Source organism: Plectropomus leopardus, chromosome 24, assembly GCF_026936395.1.
Source record: "Plectropomus leopardus strain MGB_pleo_1.0 chromosome 24, ASM2693639v1, whole genome shotgun sequence".
NCBI lineage: Eukaryota > Metazoa > Chordata > Actinopteri > Perciformes > Serranidae > Plectropomus > Plectropomus leopardus.
The window spans coordinates 9,426,410-9,440,701 of NC_142199.1; the positions used below are offsets into that span (position 1 = coordinate 9,426,410).

The window sequence follows — 14,292 nt, forward strand, 5'->3', positions numbered from 1 at the left end:
GTAAGTGCCAAAAAAGTGCAGTTTCTCTAATGGCCAAATGAAGCTGGCTCCAAAAGCGAGTCAATCCCCATAGACCCGCACGTCAAAACAGCCAACCTGACAGCAGAAATAAACATGTTTACAGCCTGGCACAAAAAAATGTTTTTGGTCTCTATTGCTGATTTCCACGTTCATAACAACTGTCGGAGCTGAACTTTTATATAACTCACTCTTTTAGATTTCATTAAGGCATGCAATTACAAAAAAATTAAGGCCATGGCTAGTTGGAGCAGCAGGTGGGAGCTGTACATTGATTAATTGTTAGACCACCACAACAGCTTTGGTTCGGTAATGCCAGATTGACAGAACGGAGGCAAAGCTGTAGCTGCTGCTATTTCAAGGTATCTTTATTAATGAAGGGAATGTTCTGTAATTTGGAAAAAAAAATTAAATACTAAATAAAAGTTTTTTAAAAAAGACCCTTTAAGAAGTCAGAAGTTCAGTTTCTAAGTCCATTTGTATTCATGAATTTGAGCCTTATTTTTTTTGCAAAAATCAGCATAAGTATTATCAAAGTTAATCTCAGATGTAAATGCATCTTGTTAACGATACTAGCATTGGGGTTAGCTCCACACTCTGGTCGAACCAAGGTCATTTCTAGGTCCAAAGATCAAAGATTAGACAGTCAAAATGACAACCTTAGGAGGCCTCACTGTGGCTAAGTCTATTATTTTATACTGCAGCATATTGTCTATGCTGCTCACCAAATAAAACGCTCGTTGAAGGTGCAGCCAGGACATAAACCGGTAGGAAAAGCATCCATATTCTCCACTCAAGACTAATTTACTGTGGCAAGCTTTTGGCTTTCATTTCATAACTGGAGGAAGAAAATTATTCAACTGTGTGGAACCTTAAAATTCACATTTTCACCGTTTTCATTTACACAATGCAGAGCAGGAATATATACATGTATTCATACCGGAGTGCAGTACTCGACCATGGGGTACTGCATCTTGTGTCCCTTGGCGACGCGACCGGAGAAGAAGCAGCTTTGGCAAATGTCATAGTTGAAATGTTTCAGACTCCGATATCTGGGGAGAGAAAGAGAGAACGAAGGAGGGAGGTCAAGAAGGCAAGAGAAGAAGACAAAAGGACAAGAGGAGCAGAGACGTGGGGGTGAAAAGAAAAGAGAGCAAAGAGGAAAAAAGGGAGATGGTGAAGAAACAGGAACAGAAAAAGGGAGAGAATCAATAAAAGAGGGAAATTTACGATTTTGTTTTCTCCAGGGCAGGAGTAGTTAAAATTCCTTCATCCCTGTACCTAAATGAGATATTTATTCTTTGGCCCTGGGACACTTCATTAAAATGTATCACTGCTCCTGTAGTGAAGGGGCCCACCAACAATAGAGCAGACACACCTCCCTTTAAGGGGTCCCGACCATTAGTTGGAAAACATGCCTCCTGGGCTCCCTCAGTATCTTTAAGGGCTGAGGTTACAAATATGGCTGCACTTCTGTCAGTATAATCTGATCATCAATCATTCATACGTACAAGTGGGCTGATTTACCGCTCTGCTGCTGCTGAATTAGTTTAAAGAGACAAAAAGGTTCACAATCTTTTTCACAGCTGGATGTCCCATCCCTGCGATAATAACCCCAACAGACAAATTCTGTTGGTACTTAAGAGAAAACACTCAAGCACAAACACAAAAAAATGATTAATTTCCCATCTTTAATAGCCAGACGTCGCCTGCTCCTACAGTGGAAGTTCCCGAATCCTCCCTCTATTTCACGACGGCCGAGAGACATGGTGTTATTTCTTAAACTCGGGAAATTAAATACACGATAAGAGGACACACGGACGAGTTTATTCACAAATGGCAACCTTTTGTGTCATATTTCATGGATTTTGTCTGTGGTTTTGTTCATTTTGTTTTAATGTGAACGTGTACTTTTTCACTCTAAATGAGCACAGAAAACTTAAAATATACATCTGCAAATTTATAGTCACGTTATTTTATATTCTCAAAAAATGTATTAATGTGAGCAATTCCCTTAAATCTACTTAAGTACAAATATGTTCATATGAGTGCTTTTTGCATGGGACCCAGTGTGAGCAGAAAATACTGCTCCCTGGTAGCATCAATTTCACAATTATCAATACAGCTTTCTGAATAAATGTTGAAGCTTCTTGTTTCAAATAGCTGATTATAAAACACCTCACAGGGTGTTATGATAAAAAAAAGCAGCTTTGTGGAGCCAACCAGGGAGAAATATGTCTTTTTCGTTTGTTCCTGTGTCTGTGCTCCACATAAAAAATAAAAATGAAAACCCCACTTCTTTTCTCCTCCTGTTCAAAATAAAGAAGAGCACTACAGGGAGCATAAGGCTTACTCTTCTTTCAAAATGAAAAGCTCTTCTGTATTATCTCTGTAAGAGCTTCTCCCTTTGACTGTTACTGCAGACACACTGGTGAGATGCAAAGATATTTAACCCTCATCTACCATCTGGGGTCCTAACAGAGGTATACTTTTGTCGTATCACACAAGTGCTTTATTGTATAAAGTTTTCAGAACTTTGTTGATCATTTTTTTCCACTGACTTCATGTCCGTGTTATCTGTTTCTGTTTTAATTAGTGCTTTTTAAAAGTGCAGATGTATTGTGAAGCTGAGGGCCCACAGTCAAAGCCCCCTAATTCTGACTATGCCATTTTAATAGATAGAATTAATTAGTTAATGTTTTACAGAGGTTATAACAACTATAGGGAGGGGGGGCATACTTACATACACAATACATTGCATTACCATGTAGTTTTTCGATAGGTTTTCATGTACTTACCAGGTAATAATGTTATATTTAGTAACCAGTTCTTTTGGTATTTTCCTATAATTTTTTAATAATTTGTCACCATCTACTTTCCTAGTAATCTAATTAGCACTTCATCAGCCGACTGTAAAATAAATTTTGGTTTGGGTTACCAGTTTTGTGCTCATAGATCAATGCAAACACCATTCATTTTACATGATGTACAAATTAGGAAAATCTGTATTTGAATTAGATTAATTCAACCTTTTGCAATTAATGTAACTACTACTACTTTTGTAATGAAAGACAAAGAAATTTTGATGACTCTTTAAATTGCATTATATTACAGTCAAAATGACCATATAAATATTAAACAATGTCGTGAAAGTCCTAAAAATCTGAATGATACCAGAATCAAAGGGTGGTAAATAAGCTTTTCAGCACTAATGTAGATTGAACTTGAGATAAAAGCTGCAATTTACATTAAAATGCATGTTTCTGTTTTCCATAACATGCAAATTAACTGTACATTTATTAAAATAACAACAATTTTGTTTTTTTCTAGATACAACAAAATAACATAACTAATAAATACTGTTTTGAGGAAAAATAAGTTAAAATTTGCCCAATGGCAGCTGTGATAGGCACCAGCCTTCCAGCTGACAAGGACGAGCAGTTACGGACAATGAATGAATGAATGAGTTAAAATTTCGCTTTGATGGTTGTTTCGTACATTAGTTTATTCAGTTGGTTGTTCTTGTGTGTTAAATATGTTGGTAGGATGAGGGTTAACAGAACATTTACGTGTGCAGTGGGCTGCCGATATTTGCTATAGACTGAACATTGAGATATTTTAACAATTTTTCAGGTCTAGAAGCCCAAGATCTCAGTGTGTACGTATATCAGGTTCAGCCCTCCTGATGATGACAGCTTAAATGTTCAGCGCTGCACCAAAAAGAGGATGATTCGCATTCCCTTTCATTTGGGCTTAATTGAAAAATGAAATTAATTCTGTGTTTTATTGCCCTCCATGTAATGAGATGAAGAATATAATGCTCTACGGCAAAATGGCTCCAATTCTGCTCATTTCTTTTGATTAGACATTCAGACGTGCTGCTCGAAATGTGGATTACTCATGGAACATTCACCTATAAAGCCCAAGACAAGAACGGTGAAATCTCCAAGGCACGTTAGTTCTGTAAAATTAAAATCGACAGTATGGCTGTATCTACCTGAATCCTATGATGGGACACTCCTTGCAGATGTTGCACTTGGCCTGGTGCTTGGCGGTCTCTGCGGCGGCTACGCGGTGCAGGACAGGTAACCACACCATGGACTGTGGTTCCAGGCGCATCCAGTCCAGGAACATGGCGGCTTCCAGCTCGGGTTTGTTGTTAGCCTGAGAAGAAGATGTGGCTACAGTCGGCATGATTTGCAGATGAAACGAAAATAAATCAGCTTTCAAACATGACTGACGAAATCATTCAGTCTCACATATGCACCAATCTGCTGTCACTACAGCAACAATTGTGGATTAATCCACTTCTTCAAATAGTTCCCAACAAATGCTGCAATGCAATTTCCTGATGTTTGTAATGTTTGTTGGAAACTACAGTGACCAGCTGTAATCACTGGGCCTTTCATCCTGTCTCTTGTTCTGAATGAAAGAATTGGACAAGACAGAAAAAAAATCAGAGACAGCATATTGGCTTCATCCACCCAGAAGAAGGACGGCTTGTTCAGGCCTCATAATAACTGAAAATAAAAGCCAGTGCCTTCTGTCTGTGACAATGAATAAAATTAGCAGTGACAGACACAAGTACCGGAACATCATTTATACATATTATGTCTGCAAAGATTTCTCAACTTCTCTATTCCAGCTAATGCCACTGAAAAGGTCTGTGATGCTTCAAGGTACAAACAATCAAAGAACCAAACAAAAACATGAAGACCTGATGTTGACAGCTCACATATATCAGTATTTTTATTAGTGGCTCTGTCAGTCACTGTGAAATCATCGCAAACACAGCAGGTATAGGCAGGAGGTTACACATGCTCATTTTGTTTCCTCGGGGAATAGGATTCCAGAAATTACAATTTGATGATGCTTGCTACGCCTGCCAGGCTCTCCGCTTTTGCATGCCACATGTGCAGTTAATGATGACAGCGTGGCAGATTTACCACTTGAAATTCTTAGTCATTTTCGAATCAATGGGTCTGTGATTTCAAGCAGCACAAGACAAAAATAGCTTCACATTTCTGGCTGAGACTATCAGTTTTGTCACTGCAGATTTGTTCAGCTGTGGCTAGCCGGTTAATTAAGATAGCGTAAGCTCCAGGAGTTGGTAAAAACTCTCTCTGGCTGACTTAATATTTCCAGCTGACTTGAACCATGTTAAGGGCCTTAAATATGAACTTGATAGCTACATAAATAAAATTCTGTTTAAACACTGAGGCTGAATCTAACAGGTGTGTGTGGGTATGCTAAAACAATCTACCCATATAGCCTATAACGCTATAAATCAATGCTTTTTGTCTGCAATTTGCAAGTCATGATGTGTGTATTCATTGTATACAAGCAAACTGTAACCATGGTAACAACAATGGCATGACAAACTTAGTGTTTCTGAGTCATACTTGAAAAACAAAATGTGTGTCGGGTTGCGCCGGCCTCACTCACTAATGTCTCCGGCTCCGACTGAGTTCGGACATTAGTATGTGGCCCAAGCTGTATTCTAGTCGCTGCCAAAAACTAAACAACTCAGCAAGACACTGTAATAAAAAAGTACCATTGCTACTGTGCAACAAGAGACGTTCAAGTTAATGTTTTTCTGTGTAAAATGTCTTGGACAGGGATGCCTTTTTGTGATAATCAGGCTTTGTGAGCTGTGCCTGCTATAGTGGTCTTGCAACAGTAATATATTTGCATACATTGCAAACTATCTAGTTTTTGGACTGGGCTCATACACTTTGGTAACACAGATAACAGAACATGTACCTCACAAGATAGCACCCTGGTACCATGAGGTGTGACACTGATTCTGGTTCTAGTCTATAGTGTTCAATACAACATGAGATATTTTCTTTTGTTCCAGAGAAAGTCCCATAATTCTGTCCTCTAGACCCCCAAAATCTGTGACGTTCATTTACATGAAAGTATCAGTAAAAGCAGAAATAAGAGTACGCCAGGAATGAGTCCCAAAGCCCAGCAATAAGTTAGCATTTCGGCACCTCTGGTCCCCTCATTGTGGTGGTGACGTGAAGTTTGTTTATGGCCTAACATTAGCTTTTTACTTTTTACATTTCGGCTTCAAAAATCCTGAAAGTGGTGTTCATTTGTGGAGATTATCTTGCTGAACAAAACGTGTAAGAATCATAAACGTTTGTTTGCTACAGAGCTTATTTTCTAAAATAATCCAAAATCTAATGAAAAAAATCCAATAGGCTGAACGATGAGAAAACCAGGGTGAAGATAACGACCTACAGAAAAGCGTCATCCCTCGGGGAAACTTTAAGACTAATTCTAGATTTAGAGTGTGTTTTGATTTGTGCAGCTGGCGTATTCAAGCTAAAACATGTAGTGAAGTTGCTCTTTAAACGCTGGCTATCTCTCCGTGCACACCACTTCAACATGTGTAGGAATCCAAAGCTTGACAGCTTACTGAGCCTAGTTACAGTTGCGAGGCACAGCGTAGTTCTGCCACATCTTAAACGGTTGCTTTAGATGTGATTGGACTATTGCTGTTTGGAGGAGGGTTTTTGGAAGCGGTTGATTTCCACAATATTCTCTCTGTTGAACACATTAACAATGGTTTTGCTCTCAGAATACATTTGAGGAAAGCTAAAATCGGTGTCCAAAGCGGGGACTTTAAACATGAAAATGCTGGATCATCTTTTGGAGATTAGGGATAATCCAGTCAGACTGCAATTACTGGAATCCTTTGGAAAAAAAAATTATGTGAACGCTGGATTTGCTGCTTGTTTTGTGGCTCAAACGTTGATGCTGTCTGCTCCCAAACATCAAGGAACACAAAGGGGATGTTGGTCTGGAGAGCTGGCGACTTTCCTTTCCTTGCTGCTCTGTGCTGTCACACACTTTATCATTTAAGCGCCAATGCACGGATAGATATATGGTGTTCATTCTGTCCTATTTGTTTGTGAGATTTGCCCATGTTTCCAATTCAGAGACATCTCTGCAGCTGTCAGTGATCATTTGTTTGATCCTGTACAAGCTGTCATTCACACAAAGACACTCTCTGGCCCTGTTTACTGGAGTCTGCCACGCACTTGTTCTCCCTCTTGTTTTTATCATCCCTGGTTTTATCATTGTTTTGCCCTTTATTTTCTGTAAAGCTGTGTTTGTTCTGTAAAGCAACATCCAACTGCTTTCTATAATAAGCCCGATTTAGCCTGACGTAAACAAACCCTCATACACTTGTTAGGGCTGTGCTAATATGTGGTGTTCATCTGGAGGGCCTACAGCATCAGCACAAATAGACATGCAGCTATTGCAGCATTTGATAGTCCTGTTACTAATATTAGTGAGTGCATTCAATATGACATCCCTTAACTCCAGAAAGTCAACTGCTAAATCCAAACTCAAAACTCACCTATTCAGACTAGCGTACTCCATCTTTTCCTCTCTTTCTTTTCTCTTAAATCTTTTAAAATTGTATTTTACTGGTATTCTTATTTGTTTCTTTAACTCTGTGTTTGTTTTTTATGATGTAAGGTGACCTTGAGTGTCCAGAAAGGTGCCTATGAATAAAATGTATTATTATTATTATCAAAAGAAAACGCTTAGAAAGAGGTTTTTGTGTGTGTGAGAGTGTGTCACGTACAAACTGGAAGCAGCTGCGGACGGAAGGCTCGATGTTGGAGCCACCGAAAGAGGCGACCTCGCCAAGCTGCCGGGGGATCTGGATGGAGTCGTGAAGGAGGAGGCCCAGACGACGCTGGTCACAGAAACCTGTCGCACTGGCAACCTGTCTGAACAAGACTGGAGAGAGGAGACAGGCAGAAGGACAGTGATGTGAACTCTGTGTCATATCTTGCCTCCTGCATCCTTTACTCAGGCTCCACTCTCTGCCTAAACCAAATGGAGCATTTCCAGTAGGCGAGAATGCTTCTGACATGGACTATTTCCTGTTGTGCAAAATGCGTGAAAGTGAAACATTGTCTTGAGTTCATGTGAGAAATCACCTTCAGCTTAAGTATACTGTGAGCTTAACTCTTTAAATACATAACACTGCTGTATCTCATCAAAAACAACATGCTACCTTAAATTAGGTGAGATACAGCAGCATACAAACAGCTGCAACAAACTATTGTTTCTATGAATCATTTTGCACTAACTGACTGTTAAAAACACCACATAGCCTGGCTGCAGCTTTGTGATCCTGTGAGTTCACGTCCAAATATTCAGACAGCATTATGATTCCCTGAGTAGATGATTTTTTTTGTAGAGCAATCGTTTTCCCGCTCCACTGTGATTGGCCAAGCTCATTCAGAGCAATGAGAGCAGTGGTGTGACTCACTGCACCCCGGATTTGAAACCCTTATATAAGTGCATAAGTGTTTGCATTACTTACATCTGTATTTATCCTCCAGGTGAGCCTTGCAGAGCGAGATGATTCCAGTTTTAAATGACAGAGTGCGGATCTTTCCGGTGCGACCACTACAACCAACAAAACAACATTTCAGAGTCTGTATAACGTCACTGAAATAAAGGAAACTCTCTCCTGTGTGAAGCATGCCGCACGTACGTGTCGTAGACGTTGAGCAGCCAGTTGAGGCACATGTCCACACACAGGGGGACATTGACCAGGTGAGAGTGGCTCTGTTCCAGCCGCTGGTACAGACTGGTCAGACAGGTGACCAGCTGGGAGATGTCCAGCAGCTGCTCGTTCTGCTTCAGGCCGTGTTGATCGAACACCTCGCACGCCATCGGCATGCTCAGCAGGTCCACTGCAGACGGAGAGAGAGGAGGACTGTTAGTTAGCAGACTAACACACACACACACACACACACACACACACACACACACACACACACACACACACACACACACACACACACACACACACACACACACACACACACACACACACACACACACACACAGCTGAGCGTGCCCTGCTGCTGAGCTCACACTGTCCTTCAAGCAGACCTGCTGGTGCTCGGAGTATCCCTGAGTTTAATGCTGCTCAAGGACGGCAGTGAAAAGGTGACGTTACCCCGGGGATCAATAAAGTATCACATTATTCATCTTAAGACACGTTTTCACCAAACACCTTCAATATATTACCCTGAGAACCTTCACTTAACCCAGCTTTAATCACTACTTAAATTCTCCATGCATGGTCAGTCAAGAAGTTATGGGAGTGATGAGATGAAGGCTGAAAACTAAACTACAACTGAAAAAAAAATCTGTATTTTATTTTGGAATATCATTTCACAGACGAGAGCTGTGATTAGAATCTGCCAGCGTTAGCTCTCAGACATTGTCTTGCAAGTTTGCTGCTTTTGTGAATTTTGTGACTCATAAAACTGTTAAGTCTTGTTTTTGGCACAGCTGCCCTTTTTCCTCTTCCAAGAACACACAGCATGGTGTACAGCAGGAGAGAGGCAAACACAAAAGAGGCTGATGAACAGGGCAATTCATTTTAGCTTTCATTTTTCAAACAACAAATGTGAAAAAAAATGTATTCTAAAATCCTTGAATCTGTGTGTAATGTTTCGTTTACCGCAGAGGGCTCAGATGCAATTTAAATGAATTTCTGCAAATTCCTCATAAGTTCGAATTTTTTGAAGTTATTTTTTTGCTTATTTACACATTTAGCAGACACTGAGCAACATTAGCATTCATTTAGAGTTGGGTTTGTGTCCACTTGATAAATGAAAGTCCCATATTCACGTTATATCTGTTTTTGGTCAGCACCAACTCCTGAGAAAAAAATCTGTCTATGTTGCTGCTAAATGCTCCACTGTGATCACCTGCCAGTCCCTACCTGTCTGTCTGCGCTGGGCCAGTAATGAACGGTGTGTTTTTCCTGTGTTCACATACAGTCGGGTGATAATTCTGTTTCTTTGTCATGTGATCCACTGTTAATATAAAAATATTGATGATAGCAGCCTTAATGAGTTTTGTTCATTTATTATGGACTTTATTATTAAAGGGGAACAATGATATTTTTCAACCTGGACCCTATTTTCATGAGTTTGTGTTTAAGTGACTTGAATTTGCTCCGGTATTGAGAGATAGTGCAGCAGCCAGCAGCAGTGAGACAGGCTGCAATATCACCATTTGGGGCTATTTTTTTATCTGACAGAATCAGACTGTTAATACGACTCTTTGACAACATTATGAAAATGACTCTACTGAGAAATAGATGTTTTTCTGTTCCTTTCACTTGTTCCGGTCTGTTTTGTGTCCAAGTCTCACTAACTAGAAGTTTAATTTGGAAATCTTGCGAGTTGTGACCTGCTGCAGGAGGAAAACAGTGGAGACTTGAGTGAGAGGTGTAGAGAGGAGTGCTTAGAGGAGTTTGTTGTGTTGGAGTACAGAAAGTGTATCTTGCAACAGTGTGAAGAAGTGTGTAAGGTTTTAGCCTCTTCTTACGTGAGACTTGGACACAAAACACACAAACATTTAATTTCTCTGTAGGATCCATTCTGTAATATTGTACGGCGCTTCTAATCTGAGTCTGAAAGAGGCAAAAACAAGCACTTTTAGTGGATGTGAATTGCCAGGCACACCTTACCTCGGTGACTACATTGTAGCCTTTTTTGCTGCTGACATGACACTTGACACAAAAACATGAGAGAACGGGGACTAGGTTGAAAAAATAACAGAATTCCCCTTTACGTTGTATTACTACCTACATTAACGTTTTTTTTTCATTTCATATTCTTATGCACGTACTATTTAAAAACAGAGGACAGTCAAAATTCCAATGTCTTGCTTAACGACTGAAATATTTATACATTATCTTGTTGTACCTAAATTAAAAGAAAACTAGGAAGACACAGCTATTGGTGTAACATTATGTAATGGTATTTAGGCAAATAAAAAATAAAAGGTGGAGGAAAAAGTGAGATATATTGTCCTGGCAAAGAAAAAAGGAAAAAGAGTATTAACAGACAGAAAAAACTGCCCACCAGGTCTGCTGCAGGGAATAATGCGAGCAAAGGGTTAAGGCTACTAAAATCTCACAACCGCGCATCCTTTGCCAGAGTTAATCACAAAACCTGTTCATTTTTATTTTTAGAGTGCCACCTCAACATAAATAGTGCTTCTGTGCTACACAGTTACAGCTATACACCTAAAAACATATCACACACACACACATAGCAGCTCGTGGGCGGCTCGCACTCGCCCGCTTCACCGGCGAGAGACGAGAGGGATGAGTAAACACACATATGGATTCACACACATGCAGACTGATAGCAGAGCACAGACACAAAGAAGAGAAAGTAAGAAGAAAAGGAGGAGGAGGGAAAAGAATACACAAAGGAGCAAGTGAAGAGGAGACGATGGAGAGGAAGAAGGCAACGGCAAATGAAGTGAATTAGGAGAAAGAGAGAACAAAGGACAAGTGTAGGAGGGCTGGAACACAATGAGAGGAATACTCATGTTGAGAGATGAGTGTACTTGAAGCGAGAGACGAAAACCCTATATATGACAGGTAGGAGAGGTATGTGCATATGCACTATTTATAGACGGAGAGTACTTACAGCACAGAGCCTTCTGCAGGCGTCGGAGCTTCATGGCCGTTCGGTAGGCCGAGAACCGAACATTGTTCAGGTCCGCTAAAGAAAGAGAAACAAAAATAAAGATTTAGAGATGAAGAAGAAGAAGATGGTGGACTCAAACTAAAGTTCTTAATTTTGTCTTGTCATTCAACAGTAATGTGTCAAGAAGTGATACCGCTTCTTTTATAACAGTCAAGCAATTCATTTACTTCATGATAAGACACAGACACAAGCCGCTTTTATATTTCCTGCTCAAAGCAGGAATATCACGCTGCGCGCTCGCCTCTTTTTGTATATAATGTACGATCGCAGAAAGGGGGGGCAGAGTTAGCTGCCTCTGAGCTGGGAACAGAGGTAGTAACAGCGCCAAAAAGAGGTCTGAGTCAAACATAAAACTGGAAAGACATGACCACAGGTAAGGCGGGTTTTGACTACATGTTTATGTGTGCAGCCCACCTGGGGATATTTAAAAAGCAGCTGTTAGAACAGCGTCTGTAAATGTCCGCAAACTGACAAAACAATGAGTTTTGGAAGCTCCTTACCCTCTGAGAAGAGGAGGAGATCAGCCTCCACATTAAAGAGAAGGTAAAAGATTGGCATTGACGTGTTATGCCTTCATCATTGAATGGAAAGCGCTGCCGACACATATGTCATATGTCACACTAGAGGCTGACGCTGTTGTGTTACATGTAAGGCCTCTTTTGACTGCAGGACGCAGTGTTTAATCACACACTGGAGCGGGATAATGCCACCGCCTTTGGTTAGCAAAATGCAAAGCAGGAATAAAGAAGGAACTCTGTGGCGGCTCTGTGGCGGCTCTATAGCCGATACCTGTGTAATTAGCATCTTACCCAGCGACTGGTAGAGCTCGGCCATCTTAGGATGATCCCAGCATGTCGTCTGGGTCTGGTGGCTGAAAAGGGACAGAAAGGACAGAATGGTCACATGCTGAGTGGATTTAATAGTTCATGAGTCTAAAGCTCCCCTAAATCGATATGAAAATATCATGCTACACTAAATACCAGCAATGGCCTTTCAATGCTAATGCGTTGATCTTTATCAGGTATGTTTTCCACAGCGTCCCTACACATTTTCATGGAAAAAATTTCAAAACTTTTTCAAGACTTTTCAAGGCTTTTTTTTTACTTGCCTGGCGTTCAGAAAAAAAAATCAGATTCAAACTGTTAATTTCAGCTAGCTGGCATAGATGAAGGGAAAGACGAACCCAGGGAGAAAATGGTGAAACGCAGATGATGCTAAACAAAACTAACTTAGAGCTACATCACGCCAGCAGCTACAAAAAATGAATTTGCCGTTAAATTACATTATGTGGAAGGTTATCCACAGAAGATTACTGTTACTATTTTATGATACAGAAGAAATCCCATGCCTTTTCCATGACTTTTCCAGGCCTGGAAAATGTAATCGGAAAAACATAATTAAAAAATGCCATCTTAAAAAAAAAAACAACTGTTTCTGTGACTTTTCCATGTTGTTCATGTTATAAACATCTTTGTTAGCATGCACGAAACACAGAGTGGAGCTGAGGCTGTTGTAGGTATACATACCCCCCAAAAATTAAAATTCTGACCTGATGATGGCGCTCAAGGAAAAGTTACAATTCATCTTTTTTGGGGGGGCATGGCTGTCTGAACCAGACGCAATCAATCCAATAGTGACACTGACATTTCCAGGAACCATGATTCTCTGTACAAATCTGTTTCACATCAGTATTTGTTGAGATAGTTCTACCTTGACCAAAGTGGTGACGACCAACACTGCAATCACCGGAGTCATGCTGCTGTTGTGGCAATTTTTAAATAAAATATTTTCCTTTGTGGCACATTAACTAATTCAATTTTTTATGAATATAACAACTAGACTGTGAAGTACATTATATCCCTCTAGATTTCTGTGTCATGAAAGTGCCAGGAAATGTGTTAATTATTTAACATGACTGTGTTATAACTGAAAGCAATGTAGGTGGGAAATGCTACCAACAAGTACTGCATCATAGAAAAGAAAAAAAAACAAACAAATGTATATGTTTGGAGCCCTGTATAACAGTGTATGTGGTTAGGTTTACATTCAGTTTTAACTTCACGTAAATTTGTTAAAGTTAACCCCACAGCAACTTTCTCAGTCACCTTGTTTTGATATATTTTACTCTCGCCCCCGTATGTCTGACTCTGAACCTTCTCATGTAAATTGCCATGCTTTCCTACAGTGAGTTACTCCGGATTAAGACCATCAGCGACACGAAACTTAAACCACTTAAACCGATGGCGCTAAGAGGAATACATCTATACAGATGACGAGTTCTACTTGGAAAAGTTTTATACAAATATTCCAAAATTAAAGGAGAGTAATTGTAAGCCACATCAACGCAAAAGCGTTTGATTAATCTCTGATGAGTTTTGTACGGTGCAAAAAGGAAAAAAGTGGGGATTATTCAAGAGGATACAATCATAACTGCACAAAAGATGTCACTGATTTTATTCTTTTCTTACAATTGCAAAAGAAAAATAGAAGCCTGCCTGTAAAAAGAGAATCGTTTTTTGGTTGTTTTTTTAAGTCTACTGTTATATATTCAAAAAAATGTCACTGATTTCTGTGTTTTTCTACTTTACCAAGAGCTCCAAAGTCAAACTTACAAATGATATAAATAAATCCACTCAAACTAAATGTTTCAAGAAAAAAAAAGTTGTCAAAACAGAATTCAGAGTTTTTTCACGTATAGACGACTTACAGGAGG

At 39.8% G+C, this 14,292-nt stretch overlaps 1 protein-coding gene across 4 annotated transcripts in view; it reads right to left on the reverse strand.

Moving 5' to 3' along the window:
* Positions 1–14,292, reverse strand: part of dmd (dystrophin) — a 324,760-nt gene that overhangs the window by 23,935 nt on the left and 286,533 nt on the right. For all 4 annotated transcript variants that reach the window (XM_088074779.1, XM_042513262.2, XM_088074780.1 and 1 more), the window contains 7 exons: positions 12,389–12,450; positions 11,520–11,594; positions 8,549–8,750; positions 8,375–8,460; positions 7,625–7,782; positions 4,016–4,182; positions 959–1,070 (listed from right to left, as the gene is read on the reverse strand). In XM_088074779.1, coding sequence (XP_087930905.1) covers positions 959–1,070; positions 4,016–4,182; positions 7,625–7,782; positions 8,375–8,460; positions 8,549–8,750; positions 11,520–11,594; positions 12,389–12,450 — 862 coding nt within the window. The remainder of the gene's footprint in view (positions 1–958; positions 1,071–4,015; positions 4,183–7,624; positions 7,783–8,374; positions 8,461–8,548; positions 8,751–11,519; positions 11,595–12,388; positions 12,451–14,292) is intronic.